This window comes from Balaenoptera borealis (assembly GCF_965194805.1).
Source record: "Balaenoptera borealis genome assembly, chromosome: 16".
In the NCBI taxonomy this organism is placed as follows: Eukaryota; Metazoa; Chordata; class Mammalia; order Artiodactyla; family Balaenopteridae; genus Balaenoptera; species Balaenoptera borealis.
In genome coordinates, this window is record NC_138872.1 from 44,510,620 (window position 1) to 44,530,005 (window position 19,386).

The following is a 19,386-nucleotide window of genomic DNA, read 5'->3' on the forward strand; positions in this document are numbered from 1 at the left end:
ACACGATGCTGGTCCTCCCCAGAGGGATGGCGCGGCTGTCACTGGGCGCTTCGCTCTCGCTCGACCCCACGGACACACTGAGGACCGGCCGGGGGCTGAGCAGGGCTGTCAGGGCACCGGCCCCTCTCCTTCCTTCCCCCTGTAGTTATGGGGCAGTTCTGTCCGGCTAGAATGACCTCACGATTTCTCTCTTTTCTAATGAAACGCCAATGGCCCTGTGTTCATAACAGTCTTCATGTCGTGCTTTCTCCTTAGTCCTTATTTGGAGCCTGACTTTGTTTTTGTGGTTTGTGGGAAACATGGTCTGCTCTTGTGTTTCAGCACAGAGTCAGCTGCTGCCAGGATGTCCCGCACGGAGGCCCTGGGGCTACCGCTGGGCCTACGGGGCGCCAAGTACCAGAGGCCCGGGTCCCGCGTCTGCTCCGTGCACTTGACGTGGGAGACTTTTTAAAGCACCTCATTAAACAAAGTCAAGGTCACATAAATGCTCACCAGGAAGACCTCAAGGAGCCTGGGTGCTCACACAGGTAGAGTGTCTGGCTTCATTTCTATTGAGAAAAGCATGACACTGACCAGGAGGGCTCTTCTGACAGTCATTTATTTACTAAGAATCCAATCAGCACAAAGGACCATTAGGTGCCCACTCGGTGCTGAGCTTGGGGGTGTATCCAGGAGCTTCTGTCTCTGCTCCTTTCCCAGGAGGCTAAAATCCACTCATCCACAGCCCCCGGGGCCATGGGGGCACCGCCCATACCTCAGGTCCCGAGGCCAGGCTGGGCCCCCTCTGTGCTTTGTCTGAAGCCCCCTCCTTTCTCGACACCCTGCCCCTTGCTCCCCCGCTGACCAGCTGGTCTCCCAGGGGACGTTTCCTAGTAAATCACGTGCTCATGAATCCTCGCATTGCGTCTGCTTCTGGGAAACTCAGCCTAAAATGGCTCGGCCGTGTCCGACACGACAGAAAATCAAGTAAACACACACACACATAAACAACGGCATCTCAGCACTGCGACCTGGATGCTGGCGAGAAGGCAGCCAAGTGAAGGGGAGGAGAGAACACTCTGGGTCCAGGGGGGGCTGCAAAGCCGCCTGGGGGCTGGGAAATTGAGGGGGACCAGGAGGCTGGAGGTGGTGGGGACAGAGCGAGAGGCGAGGCGACAGGGGTGGGTGACTGCTCACGGGGCCCCCGTGTGTCTGCATTTTATTTAACTCAGTTTGGGTGATCTGCTACCTAACGATGTATCAAAGGGATCAAAGCAAAAGTACTAGAAGAGGAGACAACAGTAATTGACTAGCTTACCAAAGGCTTGAAAATCTCCCTATTTTCTAGAAGAAACACGAGAGGAAAATCCCATACAATCTACCATATTGAACCACGTCCAGATTTCACCCAGCCTGGGCCAGCAGAGTACGGGATGGTTTGCTGTAGAGACAGGTATCCTCTGGGATCTGACCTCAAGTTACAGCTGTCCCCCCACTGCATCCCTGACCCTCCACCACCAAGCCTCCCTGAAACACCACTGCTTTCTCCGCTAAATCCTTCCTGAATCTGCATTTTACAGTGTAGACCTCTCTGGGTAACGTCTTATGTAAGGTTATGACTCCAAGCAACATGTTCTGTTTCTAAATATACTTCTTTCCACTCTGAGGAATGTTCCCTGACTTCTCAGTTTTACCTGTTTGATGATTACACAGACGTCCCCCAGACACCCTGGCGGTTCTCACCTTTCCAGACTTGTCCACACGGCACCACTGCAGGCTGGCGTACGTTTTGCTCCATACGACATGAAGACTTACAGCTGCCTCAGGTGAACCGTGCAAAGGGAACATTTTCCAGCTATCACTGCTGTCAACAGCACGCATGTCCTGCTGTGTGGATTTATTCTTTAACTGGACAAAGGCTGTTTTCCTAACTTGGCCTCGTGTTTCTCCGGTGACGGGGCTGTGGTGCGCAGTGTGGTTTTCATTATCCAGGAGGAGACAGTCTTCCTTCTGGGACCCTTGCCGACACCCAGGCCAGGCCAGGTGGGACCATCCTGCTTCCTCCCACCTGTGAAGGGGGACAGCACCCTCCCTGGAGACAAGCCCGACAGGAATCCTCAGCACTTTGCACAGTGAGACCTCTTTCTGGCCTCCTCCGTGTCTGTTTCCTCCAGGTGAGTATCAGCACCAAACACCCACTGCCCGGGGCCACGAGGAAGACGTGCAGGCTCTCCATCCGGAATGATGGAGTCTCCCTCACCTGCTAACGGTCTGAGCGATCTGATGATCCTCACACCAGCCAAATGCCTCTTGTTACAAAAATCTAGCTTAACCTCAGCCCACGAGTGCCAGCCACCTGCACCGCCTCCCCCGTGTTAGTTTCTTTTTGCATCTCAGAATTCACAATGCACCCAAACTACCTGACCTGTGTGTCAGTCCTGCGAGCTTTTCCTTCTGTTTTTAGGAAACGCTGTGAAATGGTTTGTTAGGGAAAAAATGGAAAATATTGGCAGTCATGAAGTTGGGCTCATCCTGGATTTCTGTGGTTATTCTGCCATTGTTCCCCAGCAGCAGGACGGACAGAAAGCTGAACAGACCATAATATGGGGGCGACACTTCCCACGACTCCCTTAAAAAGGATGTGGTCATCACCAATACTTTGAATTCAAAGGATGTGCTTCTTCTAACAAACTTGAATGCTGATGGTCACTTTCTGATGACATTATGATGCGGTAGGTGGGAGATGGTTTTTGTTACCATGGGCCAAGGTTAAATGGCATTCCCTGGGCTCCAGGCCATGAAGAGCGTTTTCTGCACGCGTGGAGGTCACTGAACGCAGGAGTTAGCAGCAGGCCCGTGAGGAGACACGTTTCATGCACCGTCGAGCAAATTTGCCCCTCGGGGACTCCAAAGGATCCTCTTGGTACTGGGTTTTGTTCACATGAGTATTGCTTGAAATAGGTGGACCTTTGGCTAAGCTTGGGGAAACTTTATTAAACCACAATTTGGTTTAGAACCAAATTTTACTGGTATTTGTTCAAAACTGAGTATGGAAGAGATTCACCAAAGTCATAGGCCCGCCTTTCACTGTTATTCAAACCACATTTACCGTGTTAGCGCATTCAGCTCACAGCTACCTGTAAATATGTAAAAGCTGATTTCATTACAATAATTGTAGTCTTACAACGATGAAAGATTCCAGTTCCAGGTGGCCACAGATACACAGACGGCTCTCTCCCACTTGCAATTCTGAGCAGGGGCTCAGAAGCCGCAGCCGAGAGATCAGTGTGAGCTTGAACAAGTAAAAAGGCTTTTATTTCCTTGGCATACAAATTTGGTTTGATGTCCCAACCCTTCTGCTTATCGGAAAATGTTTCAGGGAAATGTGACGAATGATCCCCTTGTGTTCTTATGACAGATGGATTTATTACTTCAGAGATTCTCTCCTCATCAAACGGCTATAATTACATGCTCCAGTGCCTTTTCCTGGCACATGTGAGATGAGAATATAAAGCTATTGATTTTTATTTTGTAAGAAACATGCCGCAAGTCCCACATTTATATGAGAGTTTTCCTTGACATAGAAAATTAAACCGGTAAATAGCACACTGCTGTTCCAATCATGTTTATATTTCACACAATCTTTTTGAATTTGTCTTTGGAAATCATAAGTATGTAGGACGCCCTCAAAATGTTTACTTCGGAAAGGTAAATTTAATTTCCAGATGAGAAGTTATTCCCACAGGCCTCTTTACAGGACGAGGTGTTTGCTGCAGTTTGAACAGTGCTAGATAAGATGTGACTATAAGGAAATAAAACAGATTTCCTGTGTGAATGATCCACGCATAGATCCAAAAAAAACTGGAATATCTAAATACATTTCTTTATTTACAGACTGTCTCAAGGGAGGAAAATGAGTAATTTAATTTCCTAATGCTGTAAGTGGATATATGTCATATTATTTAAAGATAATTAATTCGATTAAAATTCTTAACCTAACCACAAGCCATCTGTGGGCATTTGAACATATTCTTGTCCATGTCTAGTGCCTGCTGGAAAATGCATCTAGCACTTCAAATAATATCCTGCAAAACTTCTGGTATAACAGAGCCAGGAGGCAGGCAAATCCTGTCCCTGATAAATGACTGAACAGAATTGTCAAAACAGCCTTGTCAGGGCACTCTGCACTGGCCCAGGGCCAATGATAAACTGAGGGGTGTGTGCTTACCAACCACTGCTAAATTCTGAGTCAGAATAGTGTGAGTCTGGGGTGTTCCTGCTCTGGGCTGATCCAAATCCACCACCAGCTTGGCCATGAAGCATTTCTGCTAGGGTGGGGCTACCCTTGGAGACCAGAAGCTTCACTGCTAGAAGGAGCTGAATTGATTGGGGAGCACAGGGTGGAAACTCCAGTCCCAGATACAAATTGGAAATCTTGCAGCTCTCCCAAACTATGGCTCTAGTTCTGGTTGGGCCAAGTGGCAGACAGCAGGATAACTCAAGAATTTAACAAGGAGCTCCTGGAAAGGAGAGGACCACAGGGGCCTAGGGAGCTCTCCTCACATCCCAGGCTGATGTGAGGCTATGCAAATGCATATTTGCCACCAAAAGGCAGTAAGAAGAAAAAGAGAAACAACAATAACAAAACCAAAAAACATGTAGAAAACAAAAATCAAAATGGCAGACATAAATCCAACCATATAAAAAATTACAGTTAATGCAAATGGATTAAATACTCCAATCAAAAGACAGAGATTGTAAGACAATCTGTAAGACAGATTAAAAAAACAAGACCCACCTATGTGTTTTCTATAGAGACACACTATAAATTCTGAGACAAAAATAAACTCAAAGCAAAATGATGGAAAAAGATACCTCGTGCAAACTGTAATAATAAGAAAGCTGTAGCAGCTATACTAATGTCACACAAAATAGACCTGAAGACAAAAAACATTATTAGACACAAACACTAGCATTTTATAATGATAAAATGGTCAATATTCCAGCAAGGTATAACAATTATAAATGTACATGCACCAACCAATAGAACCCAAAATACGTGAGGCAAAAACTGACAACACTGATGAAACGACCAGGAAGATGAGCAACAAACCAGAAAACGTGAACAGCATGGCCAACTCAACTCAACAAACATTCATGGGTTCTTCACACAACGACAAATACAAGTTCCTTCACAAATGCACAAGGCACATTTCCCAGAACACACTGTACGTTAGGCCACACATCACATCTCAATAAACTTAGAAGAGAAATTATACAAACTATGTTCTTCAACCATATGAAATTAAATTAGGAGTAAATGATAGGAAAAGCGTGGGAAATCCCTGAAATTTGGGAATTAAACAACACTTTTATAAATAACCCATTAGTAAAATAAATAAATCACAATGCATATTAGATAATATTTTGAACTAAATCGAAAATGAAAACACAACGTATCAAAATTTATAGGAGGCAGTTAAAACAGTGTTTGAAAGTTACAGCTTTAAATACATATATTACGAAGGAAGAAAAATCTCAAATCAATAACTAAGAAACTAGGTAAAGAAGAGCAAATTTAGGCCATAGGAAACGAGAGGAAAATATCATAAATATCTGAGTGAAAATCATTGAAATGGAAAACCGAGAAGCAAGGACAAACCAATGGAAACAGATGACAGATATTTGAAAAGATCAAGGAAATGTATAAACCTTTGGCTAGACTGAGCAAGGCAGAAATGGAAAATCACCAAAATTAGGCATGAAAAGAGGAGACATCACCAACTGTATAGAAAGTGAGAAGATTTAAATGGAATATTATGGACAATGTCATGCTGACAAATTAGGTAACTTGGATAAAATGGGCAAATCCCTAGAATGACACAAATTACTAAAGCTGAGTCAAGAAGAAAGGAAAACCTAAAGATTTTCTTTAAAATCATAGAGAAATCAGGTCTGATCAGTAATCAAAAATCTTCCCACAGAGAAGAGCCCAGGCCCAGATGGCTTCACTGTGAATATGAACGAATACCTGAGAAGAAAAAGTACCAATGCTGGGCACAGTCTTTCAGAGAGAAGAGGAGGGAACACTTCCCAACTCATCCTATGAGGCCAGGGTCACCCTGACACCAAAGCCAGAAAAAGACAAGAAAAGAAAGCTGTAGTTGTCAAGGACCAAGACCCCTCATGGACACAGCAATAAACATCTTTACCAAGTTGTTAGCACATTAAATCCAGCAATATTTAAAGAGGAGTAAACACCATGACCATGGGGGATTTATCCCCAAATGTAAGGATAGTTTAATATATGAAAATCAGTTAATATAATAGGTCACATAAATACAATAAAGGACAAAAATTCCCAGCATTTGGCAAAGTTAAACACCCATTTTTTATATTAAAAAAACTCCTGTTTGACCAAGTCTTGACAAAGGCTGCTCCCTGCACCTGCTTAAGAGCCTCAAGAACTTGGTCCTTAATCTGAGTCTGAGCACTGACCCCGAACCAGGAGCGAGGCGAGGACCCCCACTCCCCACCTCTGTCACCAGCGCACGTGAGAGTCCAGCCCAGGTAGCAAGGCAAACAAACCAAACCCAACCCGGCCTCCCCGCCCCACCCCAGAGCAGCCTCTCACATCCTCATAGGACACTAAGATTGTGTTTAAAACACTGCCTATGATTTTCTGAGTGATTTCAGTTTCCTCTGGGTCCACTCTTCTATTTTTGTTCTTCTGCCTCATTCACACTTTGGGGTTTTCATCAAATGTTTGCGAGTCCTCCCTGCTTTGTTCCTGTGTGTGAAGGAGGCCTCTGCAAGGTGCTACCCTGAGTGTGAAACCCTGTCTCTCCCAATAGGTTTCCGGTTTTTCATGGGAGGGCAGTCTCAGGGCTTGGACAGTCCAGGTGAGGGCTCAGATGTGAGGAGGTGGCTGTGTGTGAAAGAGCCGTTCAGGGACCACAGAGTATCGCCATCAGGACACAGGAGTCTGACGCCAGGAGAGCCACCTGGGACCCCTCCAAGCTTCCACCTCTCATGTGCAGCGTTAGGGACAGAGCCTGTCGCCCAGCGTGGCTGCCAGGATCAGACGGCAGGGTGCGCAGAGGGGCTGGCACAGGAAGATGCTCCAGAAACATGCGTCACCTTCCGCTTTCTTCCCGTGTCACTATATCCCAGTGATGACATCCCATGTACTTTCCAACGGATGCTGGAGGCTTGGCTTTGTCACAAAAGGGTGACAATCAGCCTTTCAACATACAATGAGGCCCCTCCAGCCCTGACCTGCACCCACTTCATTTCATAACTTTAAGCTCAAATTTTATATTTTGCAGAACTGCTTTATTACTTGTGACTGAAATCTCTCTGCTTGAATTTGTTTGTGTGAAAAGGAGGTGTGATTTCCTGCGGTTGGGGTCCCATGAGCTGTGGTTTTAGCTGCGGTCGGGAACCAGGAGGAGGCCCCGGGTCGTGCACCCAGAGCATCCCGAGGGCCCCCGAGGAGGCCTGCCCCGTCACCCTCCATCCCCACGCACCCCTGGAACTCCCCAGGCCGACTCTCCGCTGTGACGGGCTCCCACTCTCCGGGCAGCGCACAGCAAATGCCGTGGCCGAGGCCTCTCCACGAGATGCTTTCAATCAGCTGCAGATCCGCTCACGCCAGCACCACCGCCCCAGAGACAAATGAAGCTGCAGGGCCTCCTACAGATGTGCGCCCGGTGAGTGGACCCGTCTGGACCAGGCCATCTCCACTCCGAGTGCTGGGCAAGCCTGTCCGGGCAGAGATGGGGGCAGAGGAAAGGCTCCAGTGACAAGGCCCTGCTCCTACCAGGGCAAAGCTCTCTGAAAACTGTGATTTCCAGGAAACAGAATCGATCTGCTGTAGACTGAGTGAAGCCATGGAACTCCCCAAGGAGTCGAAACCACATTTTCCCTTTTATCGGAAGTAGAGCTGCCTTCTGGGAAGAGCCCCACATCAATACGGACCATGTTTTTTTTATTTGAGTTACAATACGACCATGACTGTTCTCATTCTGTTCAATTCGATGATCTTAAAAAGTGATGCCTGCTCTGTGGGAGCTGCTGCAGTCCGGGCCCTGTGGTTGGCATGTTCCTATCCTGTCACCCTGAGCAGCCCCTCCCACACCGACTTTGGTCTTGGCCATGTGCCTTGTTTTGGAAGATAAGATGTATAACGTGTGCTCCACGGCAGAGACTTGAAAAGCCCTGGCTCCCTGCTCACCCCGCTCTCTGCTCCCGGAATCCCCACCACGGCCGCCACATGATGAGAGGCATGTGGTCCTGTCACCTCTGTCACCCGGGCCAATAGCCCAGCCCACATTCTCAGGCTCAGGCCAGTGGGGGAACCCGGCAAGCCCAGCAGAGCAGCCTCCGTCCAGCTGAGACCCCTGCAGAATGCTGACCCCCAGAATCACGAGCTCACAGGGCTGTTAGAAGCCACCGATTTGGGGGAGATTTGTTACACAGCAAATGCTAATGCGTACATGCCCATTATTTTTTCATGGAATGGGAAAACAGAACACTTCCTGCATGTAGGATGTGACCAGAGAGAGGGGAGGCCTGAAGCCCACATGAGTGACAAAGGAACAGTGTAGGCAAGAGCTACCTCTACATTTTCAGTCTACTAAGTGTCCCACACTTTTCACTGCTGGGGATGTTACGTGTTGGAGCTGATTTCTAAGAACTTGTGACAAAGCTGAAAATCCTGTGCCAGCCAGCCTGGCCAATGGGGGGCTTGGGACCCTCTGTGCACGGAGAGGCCCCGACCCTTCCTTCCTATCTTCTCCAGACAATGGCAGGTACCACTTCCTGAGCATCTGTTCACTTGTAATGCTGCCCTGATTCTCTCATCCTCTTCTATGACAGGCCCCTCGTCCTGCTCTGCAGCCAGAGCAGCTCTGACGATGCACCCCCACCTGAAACGCCCCCATCCCCCTGGGATCCCCTACACACGAGCCTGCAAGGCGGCACCCCTGGAGCTTCAGATAGGCTGGGCTCCCAGTCTCGGCCCCTCCCCTCCATGGGGCTCCTCTTGACCCTATTACTGTCCCTCCTGTCTCCAAACCTCTGGGTTTGTGTCCCCGCCTGAAATCCAGTCTCCCCGAGACGGCAGTGAGGTCCTCAGGGACAGGATCCCACGTCCTCTTGGTCCTGCCTTCCCGGCCCCACCAGGTCTAACCCCTCGCTGTCCCCGCAGATCTAGGTTGGACACCTCTGTGTGTCATCTGTTCACGACGTCCCTTTGATTCTCACCCCCTATCCCCACGAACCTTCTTGCCGGGGGGTCTCTCTCTCCCCGGCCAGGTGCAACCGGTTGCCTCCTCTGCAGCCACCCCTGAGCCCCATGTTGAGCTCGGGGGCTCAGCCTCTCCTTCGGAGGCTCTCGGAGCAGCGGGTTTCCATCACCATAACTCCCGCGTTTCGCTGAAATTGCATCTTTGTATGTCTGCTTCCTAAACTCCACGCAGCATTTACACTTTGGCTTTAGGAAAAAAACCCAGACCTTGGTAAAAGCGGACACTAAACAGAGGCTCCTGAATGGCAGCTAAAGCACTTGCCCAACTTTCTCAAATTTCAGCTCGGTCCAAGCTCACCCCTGCTCTGCCCCTTGACGGGGTCCCCGGGGTGTGCTGGTCTTCCCGACGGCCTCCGACAGCTGCCCTCCACTCCACTCCCCATCAGCTGGTTTCAGGGGCTCTGTTCACAGGGTTTGCTACAAAAGCACGCTTTGTTTTCCGTTTCTGAATATCTGTTTGAACTAAAACCATCTCTCCAGATGCTTCTGGTTCTCGTTTTACCTCCGGTCCTGACGCCCCTGGTCTCCTGGGCCCATCAGTTCCCTGTGACCTCACTGACCTTCTCCCCAGTCTGGGCCCCCGTGGTGGGGCTGAGTCTACTCCAGACACCCTCCCTTGCTCTCTCCTGCCTCTCCCAGCTTGCAGGCAGGAAGTCCCGAGCTTGCTTTGCCCTGAGCCTCCCCTGCTGAAGGGCGGCCATCCGTCACGGGGAAGGTCACAGCGCTCAGGCCTGACCACACCTGCACATGGACCACCCCCCCCGCCCCCGACGCTGGCTGTCTCTTCTAGGATGGTCACTTTCCTTAGTCACCGCCCTGAGGGTCCTCACCCTCCCCCAGCTCCATGACCCTCCCCCACGTGGGCCCTCATCCCATCCTCTTCGACCCAGAGCACTTGGACTTGTTAACCTTCTCAGACAAGCCTTGTGCGGACTGCTTGAGAAAGACCAGACTTCTGCCTGGACGCCAACTCCTGCCACCACCCCCCCCCACCCCCGGCATCCTCTGCCCTGGATGTTTCCCTCCACCCACAAAACATTCTCACCTATCAAAGTAGGAAACAAACTTCCTTTCCCTCTGACCACACGCTTCCTCCTAAAGGTCTTTCCCTCCCAACTGACAGAAACCGGCCCTTCTCTCCCTGCCATGCATGTCCTAGAGGAACCCCCTCTAGTCTCACAGCAGCAAAATGACTGTCCCCCTGCTTGGGCGCTGGCCTCCTGGGCTCAGACCCCTGCAGCCTCACCCTCGCCCTCCACGGGGGCGGCTGTGCATCACACCCCGGCCAACACGCACGTTTCTGGGCATGTGATCCGATGCCTGTGCCTGCCCTACGGGAGATGGGACCCTGCAATAATTCAGCTCGTCTGCCCCCTATGCTATCAATTTCAACTGTTTCTTCCAGCAGGTTTCAGCTATTCAAATGATCCTTAGTAGACACTCTGGAATGTCAAATTAAGGAAACCATACGTAGCAGCAAAAACATCCCAAATTGTCCCCACACGTGTACTTCCAGCCTTGTGTGGCCCTAGGACCATGAGCCCCCCTCCTCTGCTCGCTTTTGCCAGTGACCGGTCTCCCCTGTGGGCGGGGTGTCAGCAGAGCCCCACCCCCTGCCAGCATTGTCAACTGTTAAATCCATCTTAGCCCTGTCCCGACGGCTGTGACCTTGTGCCCTCTCTGACCAGCATCTCTGCTGAAGCCCCCCGGGTCCTGGTCCTCACCTCTTTCTCCGTCCCCGCATCTTCCACAAAAGTTCTGAGTGAAGGGCACCCAGAAGGCTTCGGTTGCCCTGCACTTTCGCACACTGGCTTCACGCCCCGACTTCTGCCTGGCACTCGTATCCCCCCCAGAGCCCCACACCCTGCTCCCGAAGGCCCATGACAAACACACGCTCTGACCTCCAGCTCCTGGAACTCCTCCTCCTCCTCCTCCACGTCGTAGGAGAGCGTGTGGATCTTGATGTCTTCGGGCGAGAGGTCGAGGAACTTGCCGTCGGGGTACTCCAGGCTCTCCTTGGCGGGCGACCGGTCCTCGATGAAGGTGGTCTCACAGCAGTCGGCCGCCACGCTGTCCCCCCAGGGGTGCAGCACGCCCTCCGAGTAGAGGATGATGTTGGGCCGGTAGAGGGACTCCACCGACTGCTGGAGGGTGTTGGGGTCCAGCAGCTGCTGGACTGGTTTGTTCCTGCTGCCATCCGGGGCGGCCGGTGCCGCGTTGCCCACCACCCGGCAGCTCTGGTACTGGGGCGCTGGGTACACGGACACCAGGCCATCCCTGCTCTCAGCCACGAGGCTTCGGGTGTTGATCAGGCCATTCCTCTTGCCGGCCTCGCCGAGCTTGCTGCGCACCAGCCCGCTCTTCTGCTCCACGACTCCAGCCATGGCGCTGTCCTCCCGGCAGGGCGTCGGGCTGGCGGGCTGGACTTGAGGGTCACGCTTGCCTCACGGGGCCCATTTCTCCTGGGGGAGGAAGAAACAGAGATGAGACAAGAAAATCACGCCTGAAAAGCTGCTCATCAGCCAGACCCTGGTTGTCTCAGCATTTCTCGGTCGCCGGGGTGCACAGCCGCTGCTCCGAGCCCACCTACTCTGCCGATTTAGACAGGCCCCATGGGGGCAGCGGCCAGAGGGAGCCAGAGACGGACTCCTTGCATCTCTATACTCTAGTCTCTGCTCCAAATGAAGGCGACTCTGCAGGAATTGGAACCACTGCCGCTCTAGAGAAACTCATGATTTCAGCCGACCTCCTGAAACCCACAGGCAAGCCTACCCTCACCAGCCTCGACCACAGGGGAAGTGGGACAGTTCCTCCAACTCTCCCAGGCCCATGGCTCCTCATCCCAGCAGAAAACTCACGCCAAAGAAGAGAGGGTTGACTTACAAAGATCTTGTGACTTAGTACTAATGGAACAAAGAAATAAAGCAACTATTTTAATTTTTGAACTTTTCAAATAGATTTCCAACAAACAACCAACCTATGACCTCTTGTGAATAAAATTTTGACTAGAGAGACATTAAAGTTTTATATTCTAATAAATTCAAGGAGTTTTTTGAGTAATATATTTTTATCTTTATCATCTTCATTCAGGTTTTTTTTGGTCCAGTATATCTTAAATATTGATCTATTTTATTTAAAAGTTTTTTTCCAAAGAACTAAGTTGCTTTTGTATATAACTTACAATAAAATACCTCTGTGTGATAAAAACAGAAGACAAAAAACAAAAAAAATGCCCCACACAGATTTAGAAGTGATAGGAAGACCTACATGTTAGTGCTGTACAGGGACTAAGTTCCCCAGCTGAGGAAATCTCACACACACATTCTAGTATGTTCTTTCCTTGTGTTAGAATTATCTCAACACTCACACTTGCCACTGGCCTTCAGCAGGGTCCCAGGAAGCAGACTGGAAATTTCCTTGCTTCAGTGGTGCTTGGCTTAGAGAAACATCAGTGTATCTGGGATACAATTAAGAAGTCTTCTAAACTGTTTCTCCCTAGATCATGTTCCTTTCTAGGGTTTCAAATGTTAAAAAAGAAAAGATACCCAAGCTTAAGATTTTGGGAGACAGCTTTTCCTCTTTGCAAATTAATAACTAATGTGTAGGAAAACATTCCCTCTTGGGGCTTTCGGGTGCTCTGGCTTTCTATGAGATTTAAGAATTTTCTTACATTATAACTGCTGGGTTTGGTGGTAGCTACAGGAATCCAAAATTTCAGACTGAGCAGAGGAGGAGAGAGAGAAGACACCCTTGCGACTAATTGGAAAATAGCAGTTTAATTGAGTCGACAATTGACTGGTCGAGGGCAGTATATGCACTGGGAGGTTTGGGTGTCACCATTGTGACACTGTGTCACGTGTCCGAGAGCAGGACACAGTATGGGCTCTGCTGCTGTGGTTCTAAGAAGCCCTCGGCCCTGGGGGCCAGTCACAATCCGAGAGCTAAAACCACTGATTCTGAGCACCTGCGTAGCATGTCCTATGTGTGCGCGTCGCCTCGGTACCCAGTCACCTTCCAAGCTCATCCAGGCGTTTCTGGTGCAAATACCCAGCTTCTCTGATCTTCATCCTTCCACAACAAAGCTGCTGGGCCCCTCATGCAGGGCTGGATGTACCAACAAGACCAGAATAACCTTCTTGAAACTCAGTTAGGCTCCTCAGACTCAGTTCTTGCCTGGATCCAAATTGAGTATCTTACAAAAGACATTTGGTTACATTTATTCAAATTCCTCCTCCTGGACGGAGCCTCCTGTTGCAGCTCAGCCAGAGTGACCTTCCCTTCTCTGGTGTGTTCCCGGCAGCTGGGCTCCGGTTTCTCCTATACCTCCTTGTGCGTCCTTCTCTGCCAGTGTGACAGCTACTCATGTCACCTCCTCCTCAGCCCCTGCCCTTCCCAGAGCCTGAGACCAAAGAACCACGGTTCCTTCGCCCCTCTGGTCCTGGTACGCAGCAGGTGCACAATGAACAGTCTCAAGGGTTATGGGATTGGAATAACGCTACGTAGGGATCTCCTTGAGCTGCACCAGCCTCAAAGTGGGTCGAAATCATGGCATTTTGAGGCAGGCGAAGCTTAAGTCTCCACCTAGAGTCGGCTTAGAACTTGCAGCATTAGCACCACCTGGGATTCTGTCAGGAAGGCACGGTCTTGACCACCTGGAGCTACTGAGTCAGAATCCACATTAACATGACCACAAGGGTTATTTTGCACCTTGAAGGGAGGGGCCCTGCTCTGTAGTGAATAGTGTGAGTTCTGGCTGTTGGCTCGATTTTACAGCTATTTACTATCCTTTCTTTTAGTATTAAAACAAATATATCCAACAATTTACATTCTTCACCTTTTGGTTTTTTTGGCCGCACTGCATAGCTTGTGGGATCTTAGTTCCCCGACCAGGGATTGGACTTGTGCCCTCGGCAATGAAAGCGCGGAGTCCTAACCACTCGACCGCCAGGGAATTCCCCAGCAATTTACATTCTTAAAGAACTTTTTTTTCTTCTGGGAGTGAATTTTTCCAACATTGAGTATGATAAATTATGATTACACCTGAGGTAAAGGGGCTGAAATGAGTGGAATTTTATTTTTATCACTTCAGCATCCTTCAATACTATTTCTTCTAACACAGACTGGCTTGTCATTGTCTCTAACCCCTAATTCCTATTTGTTCATTTCCTCTGTGTTTACTTCCACCCACTCCTCCCCGACGACAGCCGTTCCCGAGCCCGAGTTTAGCGGCTCTGAGATAAAACGTCCCGTGCCAGAGCCTGGGGTCTCCTCCAGCATCCTCACAATGCTCACTGGGGTCTTACCCATGATGGTGCCATTCCTCCAAGGCTCTTTATAACAGACATAAAATTATATAATATAATCGGTTATATTATATAACAAATGATACTTCATTTTTTTCTCAGTCCATGATATTCAGAACCAGCAGCTGCAAAGAGGAAACCCTTTGACTCGATCTTTATTTCTGCCTGAACAGCCTCCGCTCTGTCGAGGATGCTGCCTGCCTTCTGTGAACAGAGATCTTCCTGGGCTGCATCAAGTGCTCCCAATTTTGTCCTCCGGGTGAGGCCCTGCAGTCTGCTTTTACGAGTCTGGCAGAGGAAGCCGGTCACTCGTGCTACAGCTGCTGCGTTACTGATGCCGGTGGTCGGGGGAGGGGAGAGGATGAACAGGGGTCTCCTGGTGCTTGAGCTTCATCCCCTTTCTCCTCCTTCCCTCGTTCTCTCTCTCAGAACCACAGCCCAGAGAGCCCTCCCCCCCACAGGTTTGGGTGAACACCAGGCAGGTAAGGAAACTGATGGGGGCTGTGAAAGAAAACAGACAGCAAGCAGACAGGCAACAGCTGTACAAATTCTGCGTTGTACAGAAACACACTTTTCTTTACTTTGAGGCTGTCAGGATATAAGAGGACGAAACTAAGAGTCAGGAAACCAGGGATTTGCCCTCAGTTTTGCTACTTCCTGTCTATGATCTTTAGCAAGCTGCTCGTGGAAGAGGAATTACTGATAACGCAGTTGAGCGAGAAAAGCTTTAAGGTCCCTTCCGCTCTATGATTTGTACCTCATGGCCCATGAGTCTTGGGGTTTTATGGGGTCAGATGGAGCTTTTCCACAAGGTGGTGAAAAACCTCACACTGACCACAACAGGCTAGGCTTCAGTTCAATAAGATGTATATTTGTCAACTGCTTACTGTTGCAAGGCACTGTGTTAGGTGATCACTGAAGACAGAAAGATAACTTCTCAATATTAAAAGCCGAATCAGCGAACAACAATTACATAAACCAGTGTAACAGTGGTTACACAACGAACGTGTCGGAAAGTCACATCAACATGAAACTGAAATCTAATGTTTCAGAATGAGCTACAAGGAACGGAGAGAATGGTAGACATTGTGAAGAACAACATAAATCAGGATTGGGAAAATAATCAAAAGCAAAAGAATTTGAGACTAGAAAGAGACATGAAAAGAACCCAGGAAAGAATTAGAAATAAAAGAGAAAGTAATTTCAGAAATCAAGGCTAAGCCAGAAGGGAAACAGGAGCGAATAAACACAGTGGATCGTCCCTTAAAAGAAACAGAACATGGAAAACAGAAAAATGTTTTAAATTTAAAAAAATGAATACTTCAATTTATATGAAATTCTAGCAGAGTGTTGTGTTGTGGAAGCAATCAAAACATTGTTTGAATCAGGATTGGAAGGACGATTTCGTGCAAAGGGCACAGGGCAGTATCTAAGTCAATACAATGACTCAGTATCCTGGTAGGGCAGGGGTTACGGCGGACGTTTGCATTTGCCAAAGCTAATCAAAGTGTAACACCAAAGACGGGCATTTCACTGTGTGCATTTAAAGTGCTGACACTATTGTGAAAAACAGCAATAAATGCAGAATAAAGGCAAAGAAAGTACAACATGCATATAAAAGGAAATCTCGGAGAAGAAAATAAACAATGGAAAGCAGCAAACACTAAAACTATGATTTAAGAAAATGTTCCCGAAGTGAATGTTGAACGGGTTCAGTCAGCACCCAGAGAAACAGACCAAGAATGACTAATCCCAACGTAAGTTACAGTCAATCTACTAAATGTTAAAGAAAAACAAACAAACATAACACCTTTGGTTATCCAGGAAAAAAAAAAAACCTGGGTCATTCAAAAGGATAAGAAAATCAGATTGTCATCAGGCTGGTCCACAAAATGCTTTAGAACAGAAGCCAATGGAGTAACACACTGAAGATGCAGAGGCAGGGAGACTTGAGTCAAAGGTTTTACATCGACTCAAACTGACCCTGAGCTTAAAGCCAGTGGGTGAGCGGACGGGAGGAGTGTGGGTCTCACGAGGCCTTCCTGTGGAATCCAGATGCTATGAGCTACAACGGACGACCAGAGGGGCGGGTGTGAGGGCTGGCAGGGGTCAGGGGCTACAAGCAGGACAAAGACAAAGACGACGGGCTTTACACGCCTCTCATGGGAACACGTGTCATCACCCATGAAGCCTTCTTGCCAAACAAACACAGCACAACACAACACAGCTTTATTTTCATCAAATCTCTACATCTAGCTACCAATTAGGAAATTCAGACAACAGAGGAACATGTCAAATGACATCATGGGTGTATGAAACCAGCAAAATCTGGAATGTGGACAACTCTACAGGAAAAATAACCCAGGAATTGTAAGGATTGTCAAACAGAGAGAGAGAGAAAGAGTCTATGGATTAAAGAGACTTAGAAGAATTAATTGCATGTATTAATTTAATTTGGATCTGATTCAATTTTTTGTATGTATATATATATGTACATGTATATATGCACACGTGCCCATGTATGTACACACAAACACATGCATATACTTACACATACATATTCATACTAAATGACTCTCTACGTTTATACACACATTTATATATGTTTATGTATTGAGACATTGGAGAAATGAGTACACTGGCTGGAGTTCTTGTAATTTTTTTAGGTATTGTGAATTTTTGGAAGGTGTATGATGAAGATTAAAAAAGAGCTACCTACTTTTAGAGATTCATACTGAAGTATTCACAGATGAAATAAATGATTCAATGTCTGGGATTTGTTTAAACATCATCTAGAAAGGGAAGAGCTGGGTAGGGTACAGAGAACACAAGGTCGGCTCTGGGTTGATAATCAGTGAAGTTGGGTGTTGGGTACATGGGGTCCATTATCCAAGTCTCTCTACTTTCACGTACGTTTGAAATTTTCTATAACAAAGAGTTTTTAAAAAATCAACAGATGAAGATGTGTAAGAAAGATGTTCCATGCAGAGGGAACAGCATGAAACAAAAGCCAAGAGGCAGGGACACCTAGCAGAGGGGCCAGGGGTCAAGTGGGAGGAGGGCAGGGGCTTTGATTGGAGGGTCTTGAATGTCATCTGCACATGAAACATTTACTGTGATAAACTCTGGGCGTTGTTGAAGATCAGCTCCTGAGTGGATGTGGTATCACGGAGGCTGCTCGGGCAGCGGGGGTCTGTGGGCAGCGTGGGGAGTGGGCCCAGGGGACCACGGGGACGTGGCTGTGATGCAGCAGGCACCCCTCTCCGCTCAGCTGCTCCAGGGCAGCCAGAGGCCGATGACTGCAGGGACCTCAGGGTGGCACGAACCAGGAGAGCGTGGTTGCGATTTTGCCTCTGACAAATGGGTTGTAAAGAGGCTATTTGAGTAGCCTGGGCAGTGGCAGGGGGATTCCACAACCGGCAGCCCCTGTGCTGCTGCCACCAGACAAGAGGGCTTCCTGGGGGACACAGGGGCCTGGAGAGCCTGCGGGGACACCCGGGAGACACACGATCCTTCCCGGGTAACTGACGCATCCGTCCCCTCACTTATTCACCCTTCCAGGCTGTGGGTGGTCCCCAGTGTCCACAAGGCTGTACTCCAAGAGGGTCACCTGGCGAGGATCTCTGTGTGTTTCTAGAGCTGAGTGGCTGTGTGGCCCGAAGCCGTGGACACAGGCCCGGGGAGGGTCCTGGGCGGGTGTACGTGCTCCCCGCACAGCCCTGACCTGGACGCGGGGGCCACGTCCCCCTGAGGGGAGGGGCGGCCAAGCCCGGGCCTCCGAGCATTGCATTACGCTGCCTGCTCAGTGCAGCATCTTCCTGGGAGCCCAGGGTCACTGGTGGGGTGAGCGGGGCTCACGCAGGAGGAGGTAAAGGCGACAGAGTGGCCGGACTCCTATGGCTGCTCAGGCCAGACAGGACGACCCACCTGAGAGCATTTCTGAACAATTCACAGAAAATAGTTGTGAGCAGCCTGCAAGGCTGAGGAGCCGCCCAGGAAGAGGAATCAGTCGAACAGGAAGGAGAAAGATGGGGTGGGGGGCTGGGAGGAGCTGGGCGTGGAGCTAGTACCCCCATCCATTTTTGATTGGTTTTTTGCTTTGTTTGGTGTTTGACTCTTGGTGCTTCTGTTGTGTTAAACTTGGTTTCAAAATCGCTCTCCACACGGCTCATCCGTTTGGTCCCCCAAGTTCAAAAGCCCTTTATTCCTCCCCCTCCATTCCGCCCAGTCACCGATTCTGTTGATTTTCCTCAGAGATGCCCCTTGGATCCTGTGACCAGAAAGCCCCCTCGGCGGGTGGTCGGGCAGGGGGTCTCAAGGCCAGGCCTGGGCCCCGCATAGTGACTGGGTACACGGCCGCTAGCCTACCCCTGCTTTGCCTATGCCTCACCCAGTTTCCATGTTGCCATGTCTCATTTTTTAAAAGATGCTGAAAATGGAGATTTTATGAAAAATCTCCCAAATTTACTCCTGTTCACTCATTTTTGTTCAAAAATTATGAACGGTGCTCCTTGAGTCCATGAGATTTGCTTGGCAAATCCCTCCCCAGGGCTGCTGGCAGGAGGGTCCGGATTATGCTGGGGTTTCTGAGCCCGTCCCCACCCCAAGAGGCTCTCCTGTGCCCGCTCCCACATTCCAGGCCTCGGGTTGGGGCCCCGGCTGCGACTGCCCCGTCCAAGCTCACCTCCCACCCCCTAACCCCACACACCGAGACTCAAGATGCCCAGCTGTCTGCTCTGAACTGGCCTCTGCAGATGCTGGGCCCACCTCTCCCACCACCGCCACCCCTCCCCG

At 49.3% G+C, this 19,386-nt stretch overlaps 1 protein-coding gene across 10 annotated transcripts in view; it reads right to left on the reverse strand.

Annotated features, from left to right (window-relative positions):
* The window catches only part of SYNDIG1 (synapse differentiation inducing 1), a 121,222-nt gene that overhangs the window by 45,364 nt on the left and 56,472 nt on the right, over positions 1-19,386 (reverse strand). For all 10 annotated transcript variants that reach the window (XM_082360176.1, XM_082360175.1, XM_082360174.1 and 7 more), the window contains one exon: positions 11,191-11,751. In XM_082360176.1, coding sequence (XP_082216302.1) covers positions 11,191-11,673 — 483 coding nt within the window. In that variant the 5' untranslated portion in view covers positions 11,674-11,751. The remainder of the gene's footprint in view (positions 1-11,190; positions 11,752-19,386) is intronic.